Below are 21135 nucleotides of genomic sequence, written 5' to 3' on the forward strand. Positions count from 1 at the left end.
GCATGCATTGTACCACTCTGTAAACACAGCGTGGGGATTTTAGCCTCGTTGGGCCATATTAACGTCAGAATAAATTCCGTTAATGTGGCACAAGGTGGCACAAGGTGGCGCTTGGGGCCTATAAACATGCCCCATGGTGTGCCATTTCTTTGGTAGCTGATAGTGAATTTGCTTTAAATAAAGAAACGTTACAAAACAGTCAAATTGAGTCTTTAATTTGACATCAGTTACTCCATGGGCGCGTGATCTTTCACCTTCATGTTCACGAGGGGGATACTGTGACTATGTCAATGAGAGAGAGATTTACATATCTGCTTTCGCTAAGTGAGTTATTCGCCAGGCTAATTAACTAAAAATAGACCACAACTTTCAAAGTGTAGTGTGGTGTGATTGCCTCTTGTGCCATACAAAGGATCCCCGGGTGAAAAGAACAATATTCTACTCTTTTGTTCCTTTTCATGTGAAGAAGTCTTGAGAAATTAAAATAGATCCCTCTCCTGAGTAGATCCTTCTTCTCATAAAGAGAAAACACATATTCCAGTGTAGAAGGTTGTTGCCAAAGCTTTCAGCCCGGTCACGCTTAGGGAAAGAGCTCCTTTCAATACCTGCTTCTTTCTGAGACCTGCCCCTGCTCAATCGATTCACAACGTTCTAATTAGGTTTGATGGTGTTTATTGATTTCCCTTAATTTCTCGAAAACTATTGACCGTATTTCCATGAAATAAGCAAAAGTGTAATATGCGTACTGAAAGCTAGTTTTCTGCTAAATTTGGTGTAATTCCATCAGTAGTTTGGGCTGTAGTCGTGTTCAAATCTCCTATGGGAATTAACATTGGAAATGCATGATTTTTTGTCTCCTTCTTTTTCTCTTCCCCTGCTTGATGGATCACCCGAGAAAATTTACATGTGCAACAAGGATCACCAGGGCACTTCTCTGGGAAAGGTTTGTGAAGATTTGTCAAACGGTGCTAAAGATATAGGCAAGTCAAAAAACACTTTTTCTAAGTTCTGAGCTAGTTTAAATAGGAAAAGTGTTTTTTGTTTTGCTAGTAACTCTGGCAACATTTGACAAAGCTTAACGAAATTTTCAAAATTAGTTTGCCACTCACTTCAGCTGCTGTCTGGAATGTTTTTGGGTGATTATTCAAGCAGGGACCGAGAAAAAGTGGGGGGACCTAAAACAAGTTTTCCCAATGCAATTTCTTTCAAAGAATTTGAACATGAGTATAGCCCCAACCACTAAACGGAATTACACCGAATTTAGAAGAAAGATAGATCTTGGTCCAGAAAGAGAGATTTTTGTAGTTAGGTGTAAATCCATTCAGTAGTTTTAAAGTTACTAAAGGAAAAAAAAATGTGTACATCTAGAAATATGGAGGGTCCGCAAATCTGACAGATCTCAAAATGAGATCTGATTGGCTGCCACCATGTCAAACAGAAAGTGTTGGCAGCCATATTGGGACTTGAACTTGGCTGAGGCCCAAGAAAAAATGGTAGAAAAACCAGAAGGGGGTAGGGTAGGAACACTCTGACCCCAAGGCCTTGTGGTGGGGGTCCCACAGGGGGCTAATACTTTTTTTAAATAATTTTCCTGGGAAAAAGCAGCGGATCAGTTGATCTGTGGGAAAAGTAAGAAAAACAAGAATGGTTTCCCATGCTTAATGTTATTAGCACTCCAGATGGGCCAGGTCCTGGAGGAAATTGCATATATTTATAGTCAGGGTGCATGTGGCCCCCCTCCCTGGGCCATCTTCCTACATGGCCCAACCATCAAAATTAAGAGGGAGAGGGGCTGTGTGGTCCCTCCCTGGGCTGATTTCGACTCTGGGACCAGCCACCTCCTCAGGCCTTACCGTAGTAAAATTGGGAAAGGAGGGCCTTCCTCCGCTGGCCATTTTCAGCCCTGGAGAATCAAATGCCTTGGGCCCAGCCATGCAGACAAAAGGGAGTGGGGCCAATCGGCCTCCCTCCTAGAACCAATGATGGTCCCGAGGACTCCATACCCCAGGACCGGCTACTGCTTTTTTCCAGGGTGCGCAACCCCAGGACACTACAGTCTGGGCAGGGAAACCTGTGTTTGCTCTTGCTTGGCGGAGCAAGTTATCGTTACCTTATGGCACGGGTTATAGTTTCTTGAGATCAGTATAACTATCACTGCTGGATTTTTTGGTTTTGTGTGTGTAAAATCTGAGCCTAACTATAACATCCCAGTAACCTTTGTTTTTTTTCAGTGATTATGTAAGGTTTTTTTTAATTCTATTTCCTAACTATAACATCTCTGTAACCTTTGTTGTTTTCAGTGAGTATATATATAAATATATATATATATATATATATATAACAGAGACCTAGGCACTCGAATATGAATTTATGTCAATAAGATTCAATATTACAGAATTTGTAAACTCATATTTCAATAATCCAAAATCAAATTGTACATGCAGATGAACAGAAATCCAATGGAATTCATTTTGAGTGAAGAATCCATCTTTTAGTGTGACACAAAACAGCCAACACGTGTTTCGTCATGGGAGTGAATGCTCCCCGTGACTTTTTCAAGGCTGCAAAACATATCAAACATAAGAAACATACATAATTCAACATTAATCACTACATACACTGTACAAAACTCACAAGACTAATGTAAATTAACATACCAAAAATAACAGAAATCTATTTGTTATATTCACATATTCAATGTCAAAATCATGATCTCATTGTTAACATCCATTTACAACAATTTAATACTCAAACGAGCCCATAGGTTAGCCCTATCCAGTGTGAAAATGAGAAGGAGGAACCAAGGCACAACCCGCGAATCCCAAATGATAATGACACTATTTAAAATAAAATCAAAACAACTGCAATCACGGGCAGTTAGTAACGGAAAAGAATACAAAAGATCCAAAATCAAAACAGTGCACACCCAAAATATACACCAATTATGTGCCAAGACTCACGAGGTGTATCCACAGTGACCCAAAGCAAATTAAATCATACCTCAACTAGGTGAAGTACGGAAACCATCAGTATCTCAAAGTACTTGACCAATGAATAAAATCAATTCTGTAAACAAACAAAGCATAATATATAAGGAGTGACGGGTGAAATAATAGAACCCCGTGAGCTCAACCAAAGTCTAACATGAATCACCTACCAGCCGATGGCCATCTATATGTGGCTACATATAGAATTGAAATGTGTCCTCGACTCCTAGGGCAATAAATTTATCATTGTTAAGTCGATAGGTATAAAGATCTAATCAAATCATGCCATCAAGTAAAATTTGCTGTAATGTCAGCATAAGTAATGATGTGCCAAACTCCCTCACCTGAATCTGAATTCCATCAAAAAGCACACAAAACAGAGCTCGAATTGCCAGCTCCGAAAACCGAAAAACCAAAGCGTTCCATTCGGCCGCCATTCTTTAAATTCTAAAGTGTTGGAGGTAGGGGAGAGTCCTCCAAGGTCGGGAGCACCGTTTCTTCAAATTATATAATTTTCTCTTACTCTTATGAGGGGAATGTTGGGAGCGCTTTCTTTCCCTTAATGTTTCTTCCCTTTTTATGTATATACATATATATATACATATATATATATATATACACACACACACATACATATTTTCACTAAAAAACAAAGGTTACAGGGGCGTTAGAGTTTGGTTCAGATTTTACACACACAAATCCAAAGAAATTCAGCTGTTATAGTTAGAGTTATTTTGATTAGCTATAACTCATGCCCTAAGGTAACTATAACTCACACTCTTTAGTTACCACAGCGCATGATTACTATATGATAAGCCAACCACCGCAGCACACGGCCTTCGGCCACAGTGGAGGTTGGTTGCAGCCAACCCTCTATAACCACCCAAACCCACGCCACACATGTCCATTGTCCATGTGTGGGGGGGCTTGGTCACAGGGCCTGGCCTACGACCAGGCACTGCAGGCAACACCCCTATGACCCCACCAACCCTGTGCCATGCAGGCCTGTGGCAAGGCCCTGCAGTCAAGACTGTTTGCGCTCCAAATCCCACGCCTCACATGACCAAAGGGGTTTGGTGCTGAAAGGGGGCAACAATAAATGTTTATAATTTAGATGGGATGAACAGACCCCCCCGGACCAAGGGACTGCAACCTTCCCAGGGCTACATAAATTAGAAAAGCTTAGGGGTGAGGCCACACAGAACACCCTCAGGTGAGGCAGACCACCACCACCCCCCTGGAACAGTAAGCAAATTATATTGGGGGCTGCATGCCACCCCAGGCCCCGGGGACCACTACCTCCTCGGGGGCTTCACTTAAAAACAAAATTAGGAAGCCCTACAGCACCAGCCAGGGCCCCGGGGACCACTACCTCCCTGGGGCTTCACAATAAAAAAAAATATGGGGTCCTTTTGTTGTTTGGTGTAAATCTGTTCAGTAGTTTTTAAGAAATTTAAGTAAATTCCAATATGTATATATAGGGATGTGAAGGCTCTGGAAACCCTTCCGATCTCATGCTGAGTACTGATTAGCCGTCAACACTTCAACAAGGAAGTGTTGTCAGACATGTTGGGACTTGGCTTCAGCCGAACCCCAGACAAAGATGTAAAAAAATAAGGAAAAGGGCCAAGGTATGGACACCGAGGCCCCTTAGTTCTGGCACTGGAATCTGACAGGAAACCTCCGCTCCTCCCCCCCCCCAAAAAGAGCAAAATAATTCTTAAAAAATTGTTAGCAGGCTGCTGGAAATTTAAAAACAACAATTGAATGTGGGTGTGCGGCCTGGATCCCCAGCAGCCCCAGGGATCGCCACCTCCCTGGTGCACAATTTGAATTGAATGGGGTGCCATCCAGTCCAGCACCCCTCAGCCTCAGGACCTCCACCTCCCCAGAGCTAAATTTAAATAACATAGGTGGTCCGTTTGAACCACCTGCCCTGGGGATAACCATCTCACTGGGACAATTAAAGTTGGAGAGGGGCTGTGTGGCTCCGCTCCAGGAGCCAATTATGGCCCTGGGGGGCACCACCCTGCAGAGACAGCTCCTGGTGTGCCAACCCCCGCCAAGTCAGAGCAAACACTTCAGTTCCAGAAAGGGAGAGCTGTCAAACAGCATTCACTTGCTAGAACTGAAGGTTTCCTCTGTTTCCCTGCCCGCGGAGATGCAGGCAGGGAAACAGATGAAACATTGCTCTCACAGAGAGAGGAGCTGCATGGTTAGCATCTCTCTCTCTGTGACAGCAATGCTGACACCCACAGAAGGTGGGGAGCCAGCTGGGACTGTGGGGGACTTCTGCTCCCCCCGCAGTCCTCAACATTATGACTGGGTGTCCTGTGGGACTCCCAGGTCAAATGGCCAGGCCCCGGGGGGATGGGGTCCTCAGGGTCGAGATCAGCCCTGGGGAGGGGGGCCACATGGCCCAAGTCTCCTAAAAATATAAATTTATAAATATATATACATATATATTTTAAGGCCAGCCCCTGTGGGATGGGGTCCCCAGGACCGAGATCAGCCTGGGGAGGGTGGCACAAGTTACAGTTACTTGAGATAACTCTAACTATAACAGGTGAATTTCTATACATTGGGACATTCAAAATGTCATTCTAACTATAATGTCCATGTAAACTTTGTTTTTTTTCAGGTATATTTATATATATATATATATATATATATATATATATATGCATAGATAGATAGATAGATTTATAGATATACACATACATGTGTACATAAATTATTACAAATATTTTTTCAAAAACAGTAAATTATATTTGAATCTAGTAAGAGAACTACTAGACTGTACTATTTGGTTGTGGGAAGGAAAGGCGAAAGGAAGAAAACAATACTTAATTATGTACGTAAAAACGTAGCATAAAAAAATACATCCACACTGACAAGTAACTGATTCCCTCTCTGTTGTATAAGGAATATTGGTAAAGTGGTTGTCTTCAAAGTGCACCTAACAATGTGCAGTGTTGGAAATTAGAATGTTTACCTTCTATGAATAGATTGTGATGAAACAATGGACAATTAGCAGGGCCAGTGACAATATGTATTTCTGTCCTTTTAGTGTATAACTATGGATTTACCATACTTGCTTTATCATTTATTTTATAAAATGGAGATCTCAGGAACGAATGTTATTTCAAGCTCCAATGGATGAATATACCACTGCCAGAGAATGTGATGCATAACGCATACAATTTTCCTTCTCCTGCTGCATAATTTATATAATCCTGCAAAATACTAGTAACCTGACAACGATAAAGCTCTGACGTGGTTTGGGATCTGACATCATAATGAAATCAATATTTCATTGGGCCCATTAAATATTGTGCACTTTTCATGGTTCACTGTGACATATGAGTGTTTATATTACTACACTTGGTAAATAAAAAACACTCAAATATGTAATTGGTGCATTACAAAGTCTCAAATATGTACTATATATCTGTATTGTTATATCTTTATCTAGGTCTCCATATATGTATATGTCTTTGTAGATATGGATACATATATATACATATAGTAATGTGTACACATATATATATATATGTACAGACACACACACACACATATGTAGATGCATAATATAGAGAGAAAATAGAGAGGGGAATGATAATGTCTGCAATGTAGATGAAAGAAATAAGCAATTTTAGCCTCGAGGCAGCTGCAAAATGCTCCTTTATGAGTGCTTGTTTGGAAGAAGTTAATATGACGTCCATCAGAGGCATAAAGGGGCGGATTTATGAAAAGTGATGCTGCACCGACTGCAGCGCCCCTTAGTACCCCCCCCTACTGCACCATGTGTGCGCTGTATTTAAAATACGGCGCACCATGGCGCAGGGTAGGGGGCAATAGCGTCATCTTACATGATGCTATTACTGTACTCTGCAGGAGTAGCGCCAAAATATTGGCGCTACTCCTGTAGAGTACATAGGGCCCCATTCTAAAGAATGGAAGGCCCCCTGTAACGCCTGCTCTTGAGTGCCGTAAAAAAGGGCGTAACGAAATCTCCTAGATTTCCTAATGCCATTTTTCCGGCTCCCCTACGGGGGAACACCCCCTTAGTATACATTATGCCTGGCGCAGACATATTGTAGCGCAAAGGGTTACAGAGTGGCACAATGCATGCATTGCACCACTCTGTAAACTCGGCGTGGGGATTTTGGCCTCGTTGGGCCTTATTAACGTCAGAATAAGTGACGTTAATGTGGCACAAGGTGGCGCTAGCGGCCTATATACATGCCCCATAGTGTGCCATTTCTTTCGTAGCTGATAGTGAATTTGCTTTAAATAAAGAAACTTTGCAAAACAGTCAAATTGAGTCTTAAATCTGACATCAGTTACTCCATGGGCGCGTGATCTTTCACCTTCATGTTCGCGAGGGGGATACTGTGACTATGCCAATGGGAGTGAGATTTACATATCTGCTTTCGCTAAGCGAGTTATTCGCCAGTCTAATTAACTAAAAATAGACCACAACTTTCAAAGTGCAGTGTGGTGTGATTGCCTCTTGTTCCATAGAAAGGATCCCCGGGTGAAAAGAACATTATTCCGCTCTTTCGTTCCTCTTCATGTGAAGAAGTCTTGAGAAATTAAAGTAGATCTCTCTCCTGAGTAGATCTTTCGTCTCATAAAGAGAAAACACATTTTCCAGTGTAGCAGGTTGTTGCCAAAGCTTTCAGCCCGGTCACGGGATGCAAGCATTTCTCAGTACTAAAGAGAAGTTAGAACGTGAGGTTAAGCCGTAATGGTGGAAGGTGGGTGGGTTCATGAACAAATGGTAATTACAATGCAAAAGTTTGATCAAAGATGGAGCCTCTCCTGGCAAAAAAGGTGTGGTTTGGCAGAAACAATATGCAGCAATATTAAACTCTTCCGAATGTGTGCAGTGAGGAAAGCTGGTTTGGGAACCACAGATTGGATATGGTCTGTGTCATAAGTCGGTGTGACAGTAGGTCGGTCGGCTTGTGCTCCTTATTTGCCAATTTTTATAATGCCATCAGTGTCCGTACCATGACTGGTGCATTATGTTTTTCCCTTACCAGGGTGACTTCATTATCTGTAGGTTTTACCAGTATTGGAGGATTCAAAAATGTTCTCATGCGTGGCTTGCTAGATAGGAAATTCATGCCCTCGTGGGATACATTTTGCTGACACACATGTTCCGTGCCTGTTTATGAAAATATCTTATTTTCTGGTTCACTTTTTTCCAAAAGACTTGTCGTTGGATAAAACAACAGTGACGACTGTTAACAATGCTGTATATTGTTTTTCAAATGTAGACCTCAGCTTTGAGAATCTGTGCTTAAATAAACCATAAGTGTTGACTGCTAACTATTCTGGTAAGACATCACGTACCAGTCCTTACTATTTTTAATTCCTCAGATGAAGTTCACATCATGAACATGGGAGTCGCTTTAAGGAAAAATGTCTACCCTTTGTGTGAACAGCTTCATATGCCATGCCCGTTCATGGCTGTGGTGGCGGGAGTGGTTCAGGCTACAAGATTCTACTTTTCTTAACAAAGGGAGCCAATTTGATTCGAACATGTCTCCCATATCAGCAGACAGATGTCTATTGATTGTACCTTGGGCCCGGATAGTCATCTAAATTCGCTGCATGGCACATAAGGTTTCATTCACCAACAATTTTACCACCAGGAAAGATTTACCATCACTGAAGGAGCCTGATCAACAAGAAGTAAGAGCCAGATGCTGTTCGAAATTCAGATGACCACCATATTCCAACTGCACCTTCTAGGCTGTAAAGCTCTTTTTCTGAGGACATTAGATTCTCTCCCTTAGAGAATTTTGTAGAGAGTAATTCTAAAACAAAAACAGGAAATGGGGTTGCAACTATTCTAATACGCAAGGGCACATTGGGACTTATTTACAAGCCCTTTCGCTACTTCAGTGTCAGTTTTAGCGATGCTCTAGTGGCACAATGCCCTGCGCCATATTTACAAGGGGGCTTAACCCCTCCATGTAAATACGGCCCCTTTTCACGCATCACTTAGCGTGAAAGGGGCGTGCAATGGGTGTTTCTGTCGGCGTTCCACCACAACACCCATTGCATTTTGATGCTGCCCATGATTTACAATAAATTGTAAACCTGAGGCAGCACCAAAAACTAAGGCAATGCCAGTGGTGGCGTTAGCATGACACAACGAGGAAAAATAATTTTACTTCTCGTTTTTGCAAAACACCATTGATGATTGTTTAGGTGTAGGAAGATGTCCCTTCCTGGACATAAACAATAATTAATAATGACAATTTGCTACTTCTATGTGTGCTGCATTCTGCAGCACACGTAGAAGTAACAAATCACCATTATTGATTGTTTATAAGCAGGAAGGGACACCTTCCTGCACATAAACAATAATTCCCAGGCTCCCTTGCACTATAGTACAAGTTTGCCGGCGTTGGCGCTAGGCAGCTAATTTTAGCGCCAACGCTAGGGGAAACATAGGTGTGTGCCATATTTTTGTAAATGGGGCACATCCCTACGTTTCTGAAGTGACGCGGTGCTGCCAATTTTGGCCAATTGTGTCAATGAGTACCATTATTTATAAAACAGTGTAATGTTTTGGATATTCAAAGAAAATGTATATGGGATAATCCTGAAGACCATGTGTGTGCTGCATTTGTGCCCATTCTGTTTGATTTGATTTGGTAATTATAAATCATACAAGCTAAAGGCTTCCTGCTACTAAGAAAACCATTAAACTAAGGATAGATAGTAAACAGAGTAGCTGAACTTGTGTGTCTTGTTTTGTTTTCTGAATGATAAAATAAGAAATCTGTCTATGTTTTATGAGGGGTTGATTCATTATCACCTCCCACAATTCCAAAAATGTTGAATTTTAAAAGTCGTTTTGATTGCATGCATTCTTTAATTTATCTAGGTGTACATAAATAACTCGTTAGTACAATTAATGATTCATATCCCTAAACCCTTAAAAAGTGATCTACTTCTTAATACTATCCTTCACTAAACACTAAAAATCTCTTACAAGCCCTTAACACTTCCCTTCTCCAAACTAAATCCGTTTTCATTGCTTTACACACCCTTACCTGAACAAACCAAACTCTTACTACCCCTTATCCAGGCTTGGGCAGAAGATTTAATCCCACTCATGAATTTTAAGGAATTTAGCGACTTCCTGTTGCTCTTGTAAATTGGAGTTTAGTCAAAATTGGGACAGTCACTGCTTGCAGGGCTTTTTCTCCCTCAAGGCTACAGAAATGCAAGCTGGTGAGTGCAAATTAGATTTGGCATCTCCAGTGCGATTTACAGTCGCTAGGAGGAGTTCTGGTAAATTTTTCTAACGTAAGCCATTGCAGTCAGAGAGTTGCTTCTCAAGTAGATGTTCTATTTGCATAGGAGCAAAATCAACTTGAATGGCCGCACGCTCTTGTGCACTACGTGATGCCATTAGCACTGATTTTCAGTGCAGGACATACTACCAGTAGTAAATTGTAGTGTGAGCAGTGCAATGTGCATATTTCCACCCTTCCCTAAAACCTAAAAATCTTTGACTACTGTTTAATGCTAAACTTCCTTGAACCCTAAAAAACCCTTACTACAATGAATGCTACCCCTTCCCGCAGAACCCTTACTATTCCTTAATGCTTTCCTTCCCTGAACCCTAAAAATCGTCACTACCCCTAATACTACCTTTCCATGAACTCTAAAAACCCTGAACTACCCTTTGATGCTACCCTCCTGAAACCCTAAAAGAACCCTTACTAACCTTTCACGCTACTCCCATTTAAACCCTAAAACCCCCTACCTACCCTTTAAAGTTACTAAGCCTTAAACCCTACGGATCCCTTAATAGCCCTTAACGCTACCAGTCTTGAATCCTAAAAACTCCTTCCTAGTCCTTACTAGGCCTCTGCTCCATTTGCTACATCATTGTAAATGATCCTCTTTACTTTATCAGAAGGATGACTTCTTGCTCCTCCTTCCAGTTACACTTACCTTTGTACTAGAATGCAGAACATTTTTCAATTTGTTTGCAGGCACAACTTTTATTCATTCTATCTTTTCAGTAGTTATCATTTTTAATCTACGTTTTTCAATAATTTGTTTACTACATATATTTTTGAAGCCCAATTTTCTAAAGTCTAGATGGAGTTCTTAGTTCCAAATATAAATTACATTTCTGACAGCAGTTCTTGATCAGTCTGGCCAGAGAGATGTAAAGAAAGCCTCATGCAAAGGAGCTTAGAGAAATGTGGAAGTGGGCACTGGAGGCTGATGTGAAAGGAACCTTAGGGAGATGTGTACTTAGCTTTGGTGAGATTGAGTGATCCTGATGGATATGTGGCGCCCCATAGGCAGTGTTTAATGGTTCGTGTTGATTGAAGTGGGCATCTGTCATGTGTTGAAAGTCTCCTAGAGAACATGGAAGTCATTTAGGGGTCACCGGGGGTTGCAACTGTGATCCCTGGCTTGGGCCATGCGACCCTTTGCTCTGCCTTTGTGGTCCACGACTTCAAAGGTTGCATAATCAGTGTGTGGTACAGGGGCAGCTCGCCTTTATGAGCATTGCTTGTGGCCCCACAACTCTAGCAGAAAATATTATTATACAATGCAATATTAATGTAATAACAAATGGAGTACAATTAGCTGGAATGGGACCTTTCTTTTCAACTTAGGTGAGTAAAAATGCATTTAAATGTGTGTTGTGTTCATGCTTACAGGTGAAAGTGTGTGTGAAAGAGGGTGTGCGTATGTGTTAGTTTGTGTGTGTGTGTGTGTGTGTAAATGTGTGTGTAAGTGAACGTAAGTAAGTCAGTGACAGCGAGTGATAATGTATGAGATTGAGTATCAGTAAGTAAGTATGAATGAGCCAGAGTTAGTGTCATTGAGTGAGAGTAACAGTGACTGGCGGAGAATGAGAGAAAATGAATGAGTGTAAAGGAGTGCTAGAGGCTGTGAGAATGAATGAATAAGAGAGACAGTGATTGAACGGGAAAAAGAGGCAGTCAGAATATGAGTGAGCCCAAGTATGAGTGAGAAAGTGTTTGAGTCATAGTAGGAGTACATTTGAGAGAGGCCATATGAATGAGTGAGAATGTGTGAAGGTGAGTGATAAGTGAGAGTGAGTGAGAAATAAGGTCTGAGAATAAGAATGCCTGTAAAAGCATAAGTGCCAGTAAATGAGTGAGTGCAAGTTAGCGAAAATGAATAAGTGAGTGTGATTGAGTGAGAATGAGAGTGGCTGAATGTAAGTAAGCATGAGAGAGAATGTGGTATTATGCAAGTCTGCCATTTGTTCCAGCATAGTGAAGGTAATTTGTGTCTTATGGAGGTACCTATGACAAAATACCAGAGCTTGCATACTGGAGACAATCCAAAGCATGACAGGCATATGTGAATAAATACTGGCAGACTGGAGGTACATTTTAGCATAATAGTAAACTGTTGGTACTGACATACTAGAGGTAATTCTTGGTTTAAAGGGCACTCATGGAAATGTTGGGCCTGGCATAGTTGAGGAATTTCTTGGTATGGAACACACACATGACAAATGCTGGCAATAGAACATTGGAGGTAATTATTGTGATGAGGGAAGACAATTATGGCATATAATGGGGGGCAACATTGACAAAATGGTGACCCTGATACTGCGTTCATTTTTTACATAAGGGTCAGCCATGGTAAATGTATGGCAAAATTTAGCTCAAGTATATTGTAAGTAATATTTGGTCTAAGAAGGCATCTGTGACAAAATTCTGGCCCTGGCACAATGGAGGCCATTTTAGACATGTTGGAACACCCACAGCTGATTTTTGAATATGTATAGAGTATTCTTTCAGAATTTTTAGCTTTTTAACACATTTTTGAAAGTTGTGCTTTAAGATGCCCTGTTTTATCCCATTTTTTACATTTCTTAGGGTTAGGACCCTCAAACTCTCTTAGAAGAGGTCTGACTCACTTCACGCACTCACTATAATCCAAGGCAAGTATTGCACCCCAGAACTTTGAAAGAACATGTCAACATCCTAATATAGGTGGCATCTAAAATGTATCTGTGTTCTGCAGTTATAGTTATCGTTCAATTATTATAGAAATTCAACAAAGTCACTTATGGTGATATTATCAGAGTTAAGGTCATGTGACATGGCTTCCAGGGAAAATGCAGGTTAAAGGTTATTTGCAGGGCCGCTGGAATTATAAGGCAGAAGAGGGCCAAATTATGTGTCAAGGTTGAGTAAATTATGCAGCAAGAAAAGAAAATTATGCAGCAGAATGGGCATATGTTGTAATAGTATTACTTCATTATTTCATCATATTTAAACTTGGTAACACTGTCTGGGTATTGGTTGCACCTCATTAGTTCCTACTTAACACCGAACTATAGCAATAAGCAACATAAAGGTGACCAGTCTAGGTTTGCAAAGGGCCTTCCACTGTGCAGCAGCACATGCCACTGCATTTTTAGTAACATTTGAACTGTTTGAGCTAAGAAAAACAATTTGTTTTTGCTAAATTCTGTGGATTATGCAGCAGATGATGGATTATGTGGCAAATGTGGTAAATCTACAATTATGCAAATTTGCCATGTCAGCACAATATCATAATTCCAGTGGCCCTGATTAAATGATGTTGTTACCTGTGATATGATTAAGGTCAAAGAGTGTGAAATGTCACTTTTTCAACCCATGCCATTTTGGCGAACCAACATCTATGAGAGAGACAGAAACAAAGCTAGTATGCGAGTCTGGACACATGCAGGGCACATGTATGAATCTTGAGGAGAGGTTGATGGAGAGATGTGGCTAGAGATGTATGAACACTCAATCAGTGTGGGATAAAATTGCACCGAAAGAGGCTTATGTAGATAGGGAGAAAAGCTTGGGTAGTTATTCAGTGTGTTTAGGAATATGTTGTGGGGGTCTAATGGCTATATGATCTAACTCAGAGGGAAATCGAGGAAGCATCAGAAAATGAGGTGGGAGTTTGGACTATACATGGAGATTGCTTTGCAGAGATGTGATGTGAGCTCCAAGTGGAAATATAGGAAGCCTCCAAGATGTCAGGACAGCCTTTGGGAAATGTATATGAAGTCTCAGGAAGATGTAAGGAAACATCAGCTAGACAAGGAGGAGGTGTCAGAGAAATCTAGTGGGCTCTCAAAGAGATACATAACGCCCCTTGAAGGTTAAAAAGGAGATATGTAGGGATTCTGAGGAAGATGAAGAAGGATTCTTTACAAGATGTAGAGGGAGCTTTGCATGTTGAGTAGGAAGACTCTGAAGATTCTGAGGGTTTATCAGGCAAATGTCAGGGGAGCCCTTTCAGATATGTAGTGGGCCTCAGAGACCATCCAATGCTTATTGAAGGAGCCTCAGTATACGTAATAATTTATTGAGGGTAGATGAAGAGAACCTCTAGGAGTTATTATAGACCCCAGAGAAGGTATGGGGGAAGCTTCATGAGCTATAGGTAGCCCATTGAGTACATATATGGCTGACTCATGATACACCATTGACAACAGGTGGAGGAAGCCTCAAGGATTCATTGTAGACCATCAACGACCTATACAGGGAGCCTCAATAGCAATGATAGATCATTGATAACACATGGTAGGAGCCTCAAGCAGATCTGGGGGATCCTCAAGGAGATATAAAGGGAGTAATGCAGAGCTCTCCTGTTGCTATGTTCTGCAGAACTTTCATTATTGTTAATTGTAAAAATGTTCATTCAAAAGACAAAAAACTTTTTTCCAATACATTAATGAGAGAAATCTTGTTTCAATTTTACTCTCACCCCTCCTTTCTCTTGACATTGCTTGATTTTACAACATATGTTACTTTCTTACAGCAGTCTGGCTCAGGCTATGGTTCTAGTGGTTCTAGCAATGCAGAACCTGGCACCTGCCCAAAGTCCTCTATGAAAATGAGAGTCAGTGTTGATATAAACTTGAAAAGAAGCACAGATGGAACCCACGCATTTATTTCTTTGAATAACCTCTTAATCACATTATAAACTGTGAATTAGACTAGCTTCCAAGGCAAATTTCAAATAGCATAATGTATCCATTTATTTATTTTGCTTGTGTAGTGCGTATCACAAAAAAAAGATTGTCTGTAGATGCTTTCGACCAGTCCTACATTAAAGAACACACTAGGACCTTGAGGTACCAACCAGTGAACTACCCTTCCAGTAAGAAAAGTTTGGATTTAAGAACCTTCCTACAAATTAGGTATAAGGGTATACATTTACTATACAGTAGCCTAATATATATTTATCTTTACAAATCACAAGACACCTGCTACTTTGTATTCTGAAGTTAGGGCTCCACACAATGGGACTGGGTGAAGTAGGCAAAGTCACAAAACATTTCTAGGATTGTATACCTGAGCTAGGAAAATAACATCTTAGTTTTGAAACTGATTCCCAGGTGTGCTTTGATTAGGTGTTGTAATCTGATGTTACCTGTGATGTTCATAAAGTTAACCAGTGTGTTATTCTTCTTTTAGGACCAAGAAGTGACAGTACCATGGAAAAGCTGGTAGTCTATCTGGTGATGCTCAGCACTATGGTGAAGGCTCAACATTGCCCTGGCCGCTGCATCTGTCAGAACATATCTCCCACACTCACTATGCTCTGTGCCAAAACCGGGCTTCTCTTTGTGCCACCAGCCATTGACAGGCGGACAGTGGAGCTCCGGCTGACAGACAACTTCATCACAATCATCAGGCGGAAGGACTTTGTCAACATGACCAACTTAGTCCACCTCACCCTTTCAAGGAACACAATCAGCCAGATCATGCCCCTGGCTTTCTCTGACCTGCGTGCCCTGCGTGCCCTTCACATGAACAGCAATCGACTTTCCGCTCTCCGTAATGAGCACTTCAAAGGGCTTGGGAACCTACGCCATCTTATCCTAGGCAACAACCAAATCAATACTATTGAGTCTGGGACCTTCAATGAATTCATGGCCACCATTGAAGACTTGGACCTGTCGTACAATAACCTGGAGACTCTCCCCTGGGAAGCTATTGGCCAAATGGTCAACTTAAATACTCTCACTTTGGATCACAACTTGATTGACCACATTGCAGAAGGGACTTTTTCAATGCTTCATAAACTGGTTCGTCTAGACATGACCTCCAACAGGCTGCACAAACTTCCTCCAGACAATCTATTCCTGAGGGCCAAAGTGTTGGCTAGTGCCAGGAACTCCCCCTCTTCCTCTCTAGCCATCAGCTTTGGGGGAAATCCTTTGCACTGTAACTGTGAACTGCTATGGCTTCGGAGGATGACCCGAGAGGATGACTTGGAAACCTGTGCTTCACCAGATCAGCTAATGGACAAGTACTTTTGGTCCATCCAAGAGGAGGAGTTCATCTGTGAACGCCCTCTGATCACACGAAATTTTTCCAGCAAGCCATTTATTATGGAAGGCCAATCAGTGAGCCTGAAGTGCAAGGCTATGGGTGACCCCGACCCATCAATTCACTGGATAGGCCCGGATGGGAAACTGATTCACAACACGACCAGGGCTGTGGTATTCAACAATGGTACATTGGATATTTTGATTACCACCCTAAAAGACAACGGTGTCTTTACATGTATTGCTTCAAATGCTGCTGGTGAGACCACTGCAGCCGTGGCAGTCACAATCGTACCCCTACCTTTACTAGTCAATAACACAGGCAACATTAGAGGGCCTGACCCTGGTTCTTCGGATATCACAACCTCCACCAAATCAGGAGCAAATGACACCAAAAACCATTTGGACAAAAAAATTGTGGCCGCAGACCTGACCACTACATCTGTGGTCATTCACTGGCCGTCTGAAAGGCATATCCCTGGGATTCGAATGTACCAGATACAATACAACAGTTCCTTGGACGATTCACTGGTTTACAGGTATGTTTAGATGGGAATGTAAATAATAGCCATTGAAACTAATATAAATATTCTCTCAAGGTGGTGTTTCTCAGCTGGTTTCTTCAGGGGTAACAGTAGCTCAGGGGCTGTCCTCAAAGACTCTTGGACATCAGGTGGATCAGTAATGATATAGTTATGGGATTCAATATTCCAACCTGTGGGTATCCCTCTCTACTAACAAGAACCCTTCTTGGTATTCTTTTCCCCGGTTGTCAGACACCTACTGAAGAGATCCACTGGCATTTGCAGGTTCCCATCTCTACTAAACCCCCTCTATGCTTTTGTGCACCATTTTCATGCCTCATTTCCTCCTTCTGTTCAATTATTTTGCTTTATGGTACTCTACTGCAGTGTAGGTGTGCACCGACTTAAATAAATATTTTCTTGCATCTCCACTATTTTGAAGACTATCCACGGATGGGCATTTCAGCCTCCGATCCATATTCCCATGCTCTGGGATCACCGCTGTTGTTACGTCTGCAACCTTTGGGCAGTAGTCTACCTGGTCTGGAATATCTTCTGCTTGTAAAATACCCATTAAATTACTCATTTTATCTCCCATCACACTCCATATGTACACTTCACCTTTATCTAGTCTCTTCGTTTTGTGAACCCCCAGCTGCATGTGACACAGTGCCACAAACTTCAAATAGTCTGTGCTTTTAGCATTCTACAGTTAGGCATGTAGCACCCGGATTACCTCTTGTGAAATCCACTCCCTAGGTCTGGAGTATAGGCATCACTACGAGGATCCAGCCTTTTAGACCTTGTACATCTTGAGGGCATCAAGTGACTCGATGTAAAGGAAGAGAACCACAGGATGTACCTAACTGGCCTCTGTAGGTGCTGAGGACCTGGCAGGGCTCCTAAATTTCCCTGTCAGTTAGAATGTTTCAATAAAGCCATACCACTGGGATTATGCGATTCTGAGGCACATTGTTCTCCATATAAATATTAATTTAAAGATATTGTTCGTAATCCACCATCTTATGCATAGTTTGCAGGTTGACGAATATTGCACCTAAAGCTCAAATCGATCAAAAGGTTCTGAAAAAAGCCCACCCGTGGTCCAGTGCGGTAGCAGACCGTTCGCAAATGTTAAATGGTCACCTTGCAGTTTCTAATTTCTATATTTTGGTGTTAAATCTACGTCCGCACAGTACTAACGTGTGTCAAAATGTCACGAGAAATAACATTGTCACAGAAAGTGGCATATTTTGCCACTTGATTTGCTTTTTTCTTGCCATATAAATCAGTAAACCTTGCCTCAAAATGTGGTCCTCCATTGCCGCATAATTCCAGTAGCCCTAACTATAGTTTTGTTTAATTCTCTCTGCTTCATAACTATGAATACAATAAATTAGTACAATATGAATTCTCTTCCTTCTGTAGCTGGCTTAGCTGGATGAAGCTCGATGGTGACAAACACATCTGTGATCTGTTTGTACATGGCATCCCACTTCCCATTGTGGAGGCACAAATAGAAGCAAACAATTGGGACTAGATAGTGGTAGGTCAGTAAGTGGAAGAGGGGAGAGAAAATGCAACATAAGGAGGTGAGGATGCAAAATAGTTCAGTCACCTAGACTTAGACCGCACTAAGAAACCCCAATCTGATCTACTGCTCCTAAAATTAATTATTTTGGTCACCACGTTCACATACCTTCATTGGCGCTAGCTTATTTGGACTTGTGATCGTGAGCTGGTAAGTCAAGTTCCAGAGTTCAGCTGCTAACTCGAATGATTTTCTTTTTTTTTTAAATCAGTCAGTGTTTTTAAAAAGATACACACAATAATATAAAGAGGACATTGCAGTAAAATTGATCGTTGCATATAAGGAGAGCCAGTTTAAAAAACAGACATATACCCACGGCAAACCCAAGGCCTTTTAGTCCTTTTTTTCAATATTGATTCTGCCTCTTGAGTATTTCAACCCTTTGTAGAATCCTTGCAAAATCAGGTTTGATTCTCATCATCAAAATGGATTCTATTTGCTCTAACCGGAGGTCTTTCTCCTGATAGCTAGGAGACGACGTTATGTGATTCACTCAGTTTCTCAATTTGATAACTAATTTGTAAAAATCATAGTCCAGGTCATTTTTCCACCACCAACCTATGGTTGCTTTAGTGGCATCTTCCTGCCTGGCCCTGTGTTTGTTCAGCATACAGAGGCCCATATTTATGGGGGATTGTCATCGGGCAGCGCATGGACAACAATTCACCAAAATGGCAAGGGTAGCAGAAGTGACATCACATGCCCTTTGAGCTCCACCTTTACACACACACATATTTACATATATGCACAAAGTCCCACTTACATGCACTCTCTCATATAAACACACTCTCATCCGCAAGCATGCACACAACATGCATTTAAAAGCATTTTTTACTTACCTCATCTGCCAAGGAAGAGCAAATTCCAGTTAATTGTACTCCATTTTTATTATTTAATAGTGAATAATAAATTATTATTATTCACTAGTAGTGTAATAAGAAAAAAATCACAGAAAACAAAGGGAGCAGAGCCCCAACTGACGTCCACAAGGACAAGTTGCCACTGTGTTGCCGCCACTGAATTTGCCATCTCTGAGGCCAGGGGTCGCAAAGGCAGTGTCAGAGGGTCATAAGGAGCAACCCAGGGGTCGCAGCTGCATCTCCCAGTGACCCCTAAATGACATACATGGGGCAGCGGCACAAGGTTTCTTGCTGCGCTGCCCTACAGCAATGTAAAAGCACAAGATTGTGCTGTATTACTGAAATACGGTGCATTCCTGTCCTTTCCCCCTGCACTGGTGCACAGCTGGCTGCCTAACTCCAAAGCAGGCACTCTTGCACCATGGCGCAAGGGTGTCTGTGTTGAATGCAGGATTGTTTTTGTGCTGGAAGGGACATCTTCCTGCAAAAAAACAATCCTGAGAGGCGTTTTCCTTTTCCTATCTGTTCTGCAGAATGCAGCACTCATGGAAAGAGGTAAACACGAGGAAAAATTAATATATTTCTCCTTGTTATGCCTGCTCTGGGAGGCATAAAGTTTTGGTGCTGTCCCAGGTTTACACAATTAAGTAAATCTGGGGCAGCATCAAACACCATGGGTGTTGCCTGGGAAGCCCCACACAACACCCATGGAACGCCTCCCTTGCGCAGAGTAAGGCAAAGCAGTGACTTACGCATCTTTGTCTTTCTCCATATCTATAAGGCCATTCAAAGTCCCACAAAGTGTCTTTGCATGGGCTCATAGCTATGGTTGGGTGGCTTGTGCCGCCAGACCATCAATAAAAGTGATGCTCCGGTGGCGCGACCTCTCCTAAATATGCCCGTTAGAGCCTTCAAGTGCCCTAACGCAATTTTTGCATGAACACTCTCCACTGCAGGGTATCTTTCCCAAAATATTATCCACTCCCATCTTGGTTGCCATGTTGTCATCAAAGCGCAATTCTAATCCTTTTACTTCCGCCACCTCTGAAAATTCGACTCCTTAGTCTTCCACAGAAGCCCCTTAAAAATGTATTGATACATTGACACATATTTCCTTATCTTCTAGCCTACCTCTTCATTGCAAAATCGCCGAGGAATTAGTGTGATCTCATAACAGTTGGATAACCGGTACCATAAAATGTATTTCCTTAGATATTCCTACTTCCGGATGCTGTATGAACAAAAGATGGCATGGTTTAGTCCAGATCTTCTGAAAAAAACAACAATTCTTCAAAACCTAGAAGCGAAATGAAGGAAATCCTCTTACTTTTTGTCAAAAGTTTAAAACAGCATTTGGTCAAGACATTATACAAGTTTGTTGGATGCAGGTCCTATTCAGCTACCGTCTCCTGTGCCCCTATGCTGCAGATGCAAATTTTAAAAAGTTAACACGAGCATGAATCATTGGCCGTAGCTACCTCATTTCATCCTGTTTAGACTTAAGGACTGTTTATAAGTGATCTGGATAATTCTGGCTTGTGCAGTAACTATTGCCGCATTTACTAGAAATGCGAATTGGCAGCAAACACTAGACACTCTTGCACTTTTCCAAAGATAAATGTTGGAAGGTCACATCTGCTGACATTTATTCAGGGAAAATGTATAATTCCTAGTTCATGCAGATTTTGGTGAAGTAAGGACCAGTGGTGGCTGGTAGAATTTGAAAGTGATGGGGTGCTTCTTGTATGCTTTTAACATGCGGAAGCACTTCACTTTAGTACAACAGTTTACACCATAATATAGAGAGGCATTTATT

The 21135-nt window shown here is 41.6% G+C and overlaps 1 protein-coding gene across 4 annotated transcripts in view; it reads left to right on the forward strand.

The window, feature by feature from the left end:
• Positions 1-21135, forward strand: part of LRFN1 (leucine rich repeat and fibronectin type III domain containing 1) — a 695926-nt gene that overhangs the window by 646819 nt on the left and 27972 nt on the right. For all 4 annotated transcript variants that reach the window (XM_069206932.1, XM_069206931.1, XM_069206934.1 and 1 more), the window contains one exon: positions 15488-16883. In XM_069206932.1, coding sequence (XP_069063033.1) covers positions 15508-16883 — 1376 coding nt within the window. In that variant the 5' untranslated portion in view covers positions 15488-15507. The remainder of the gene's footprint in view (positions 1-15487; positions 16884-21135) is intronic.

Source organism: Pleurodeles waltl, chromosome 9, assembly GCF_031143425.1.
Source record: "Pleurodeles waltl isolate 20211129_DDA chromosome 9, aPleWal1.hap1.20221129, whole genome shotgun sequence".
NCBI lineage: Eukaryota > Metazoa > Chordata > Amphibia > Caudata > Salamandridae > Pleurodeles > Pleurodeles waltl.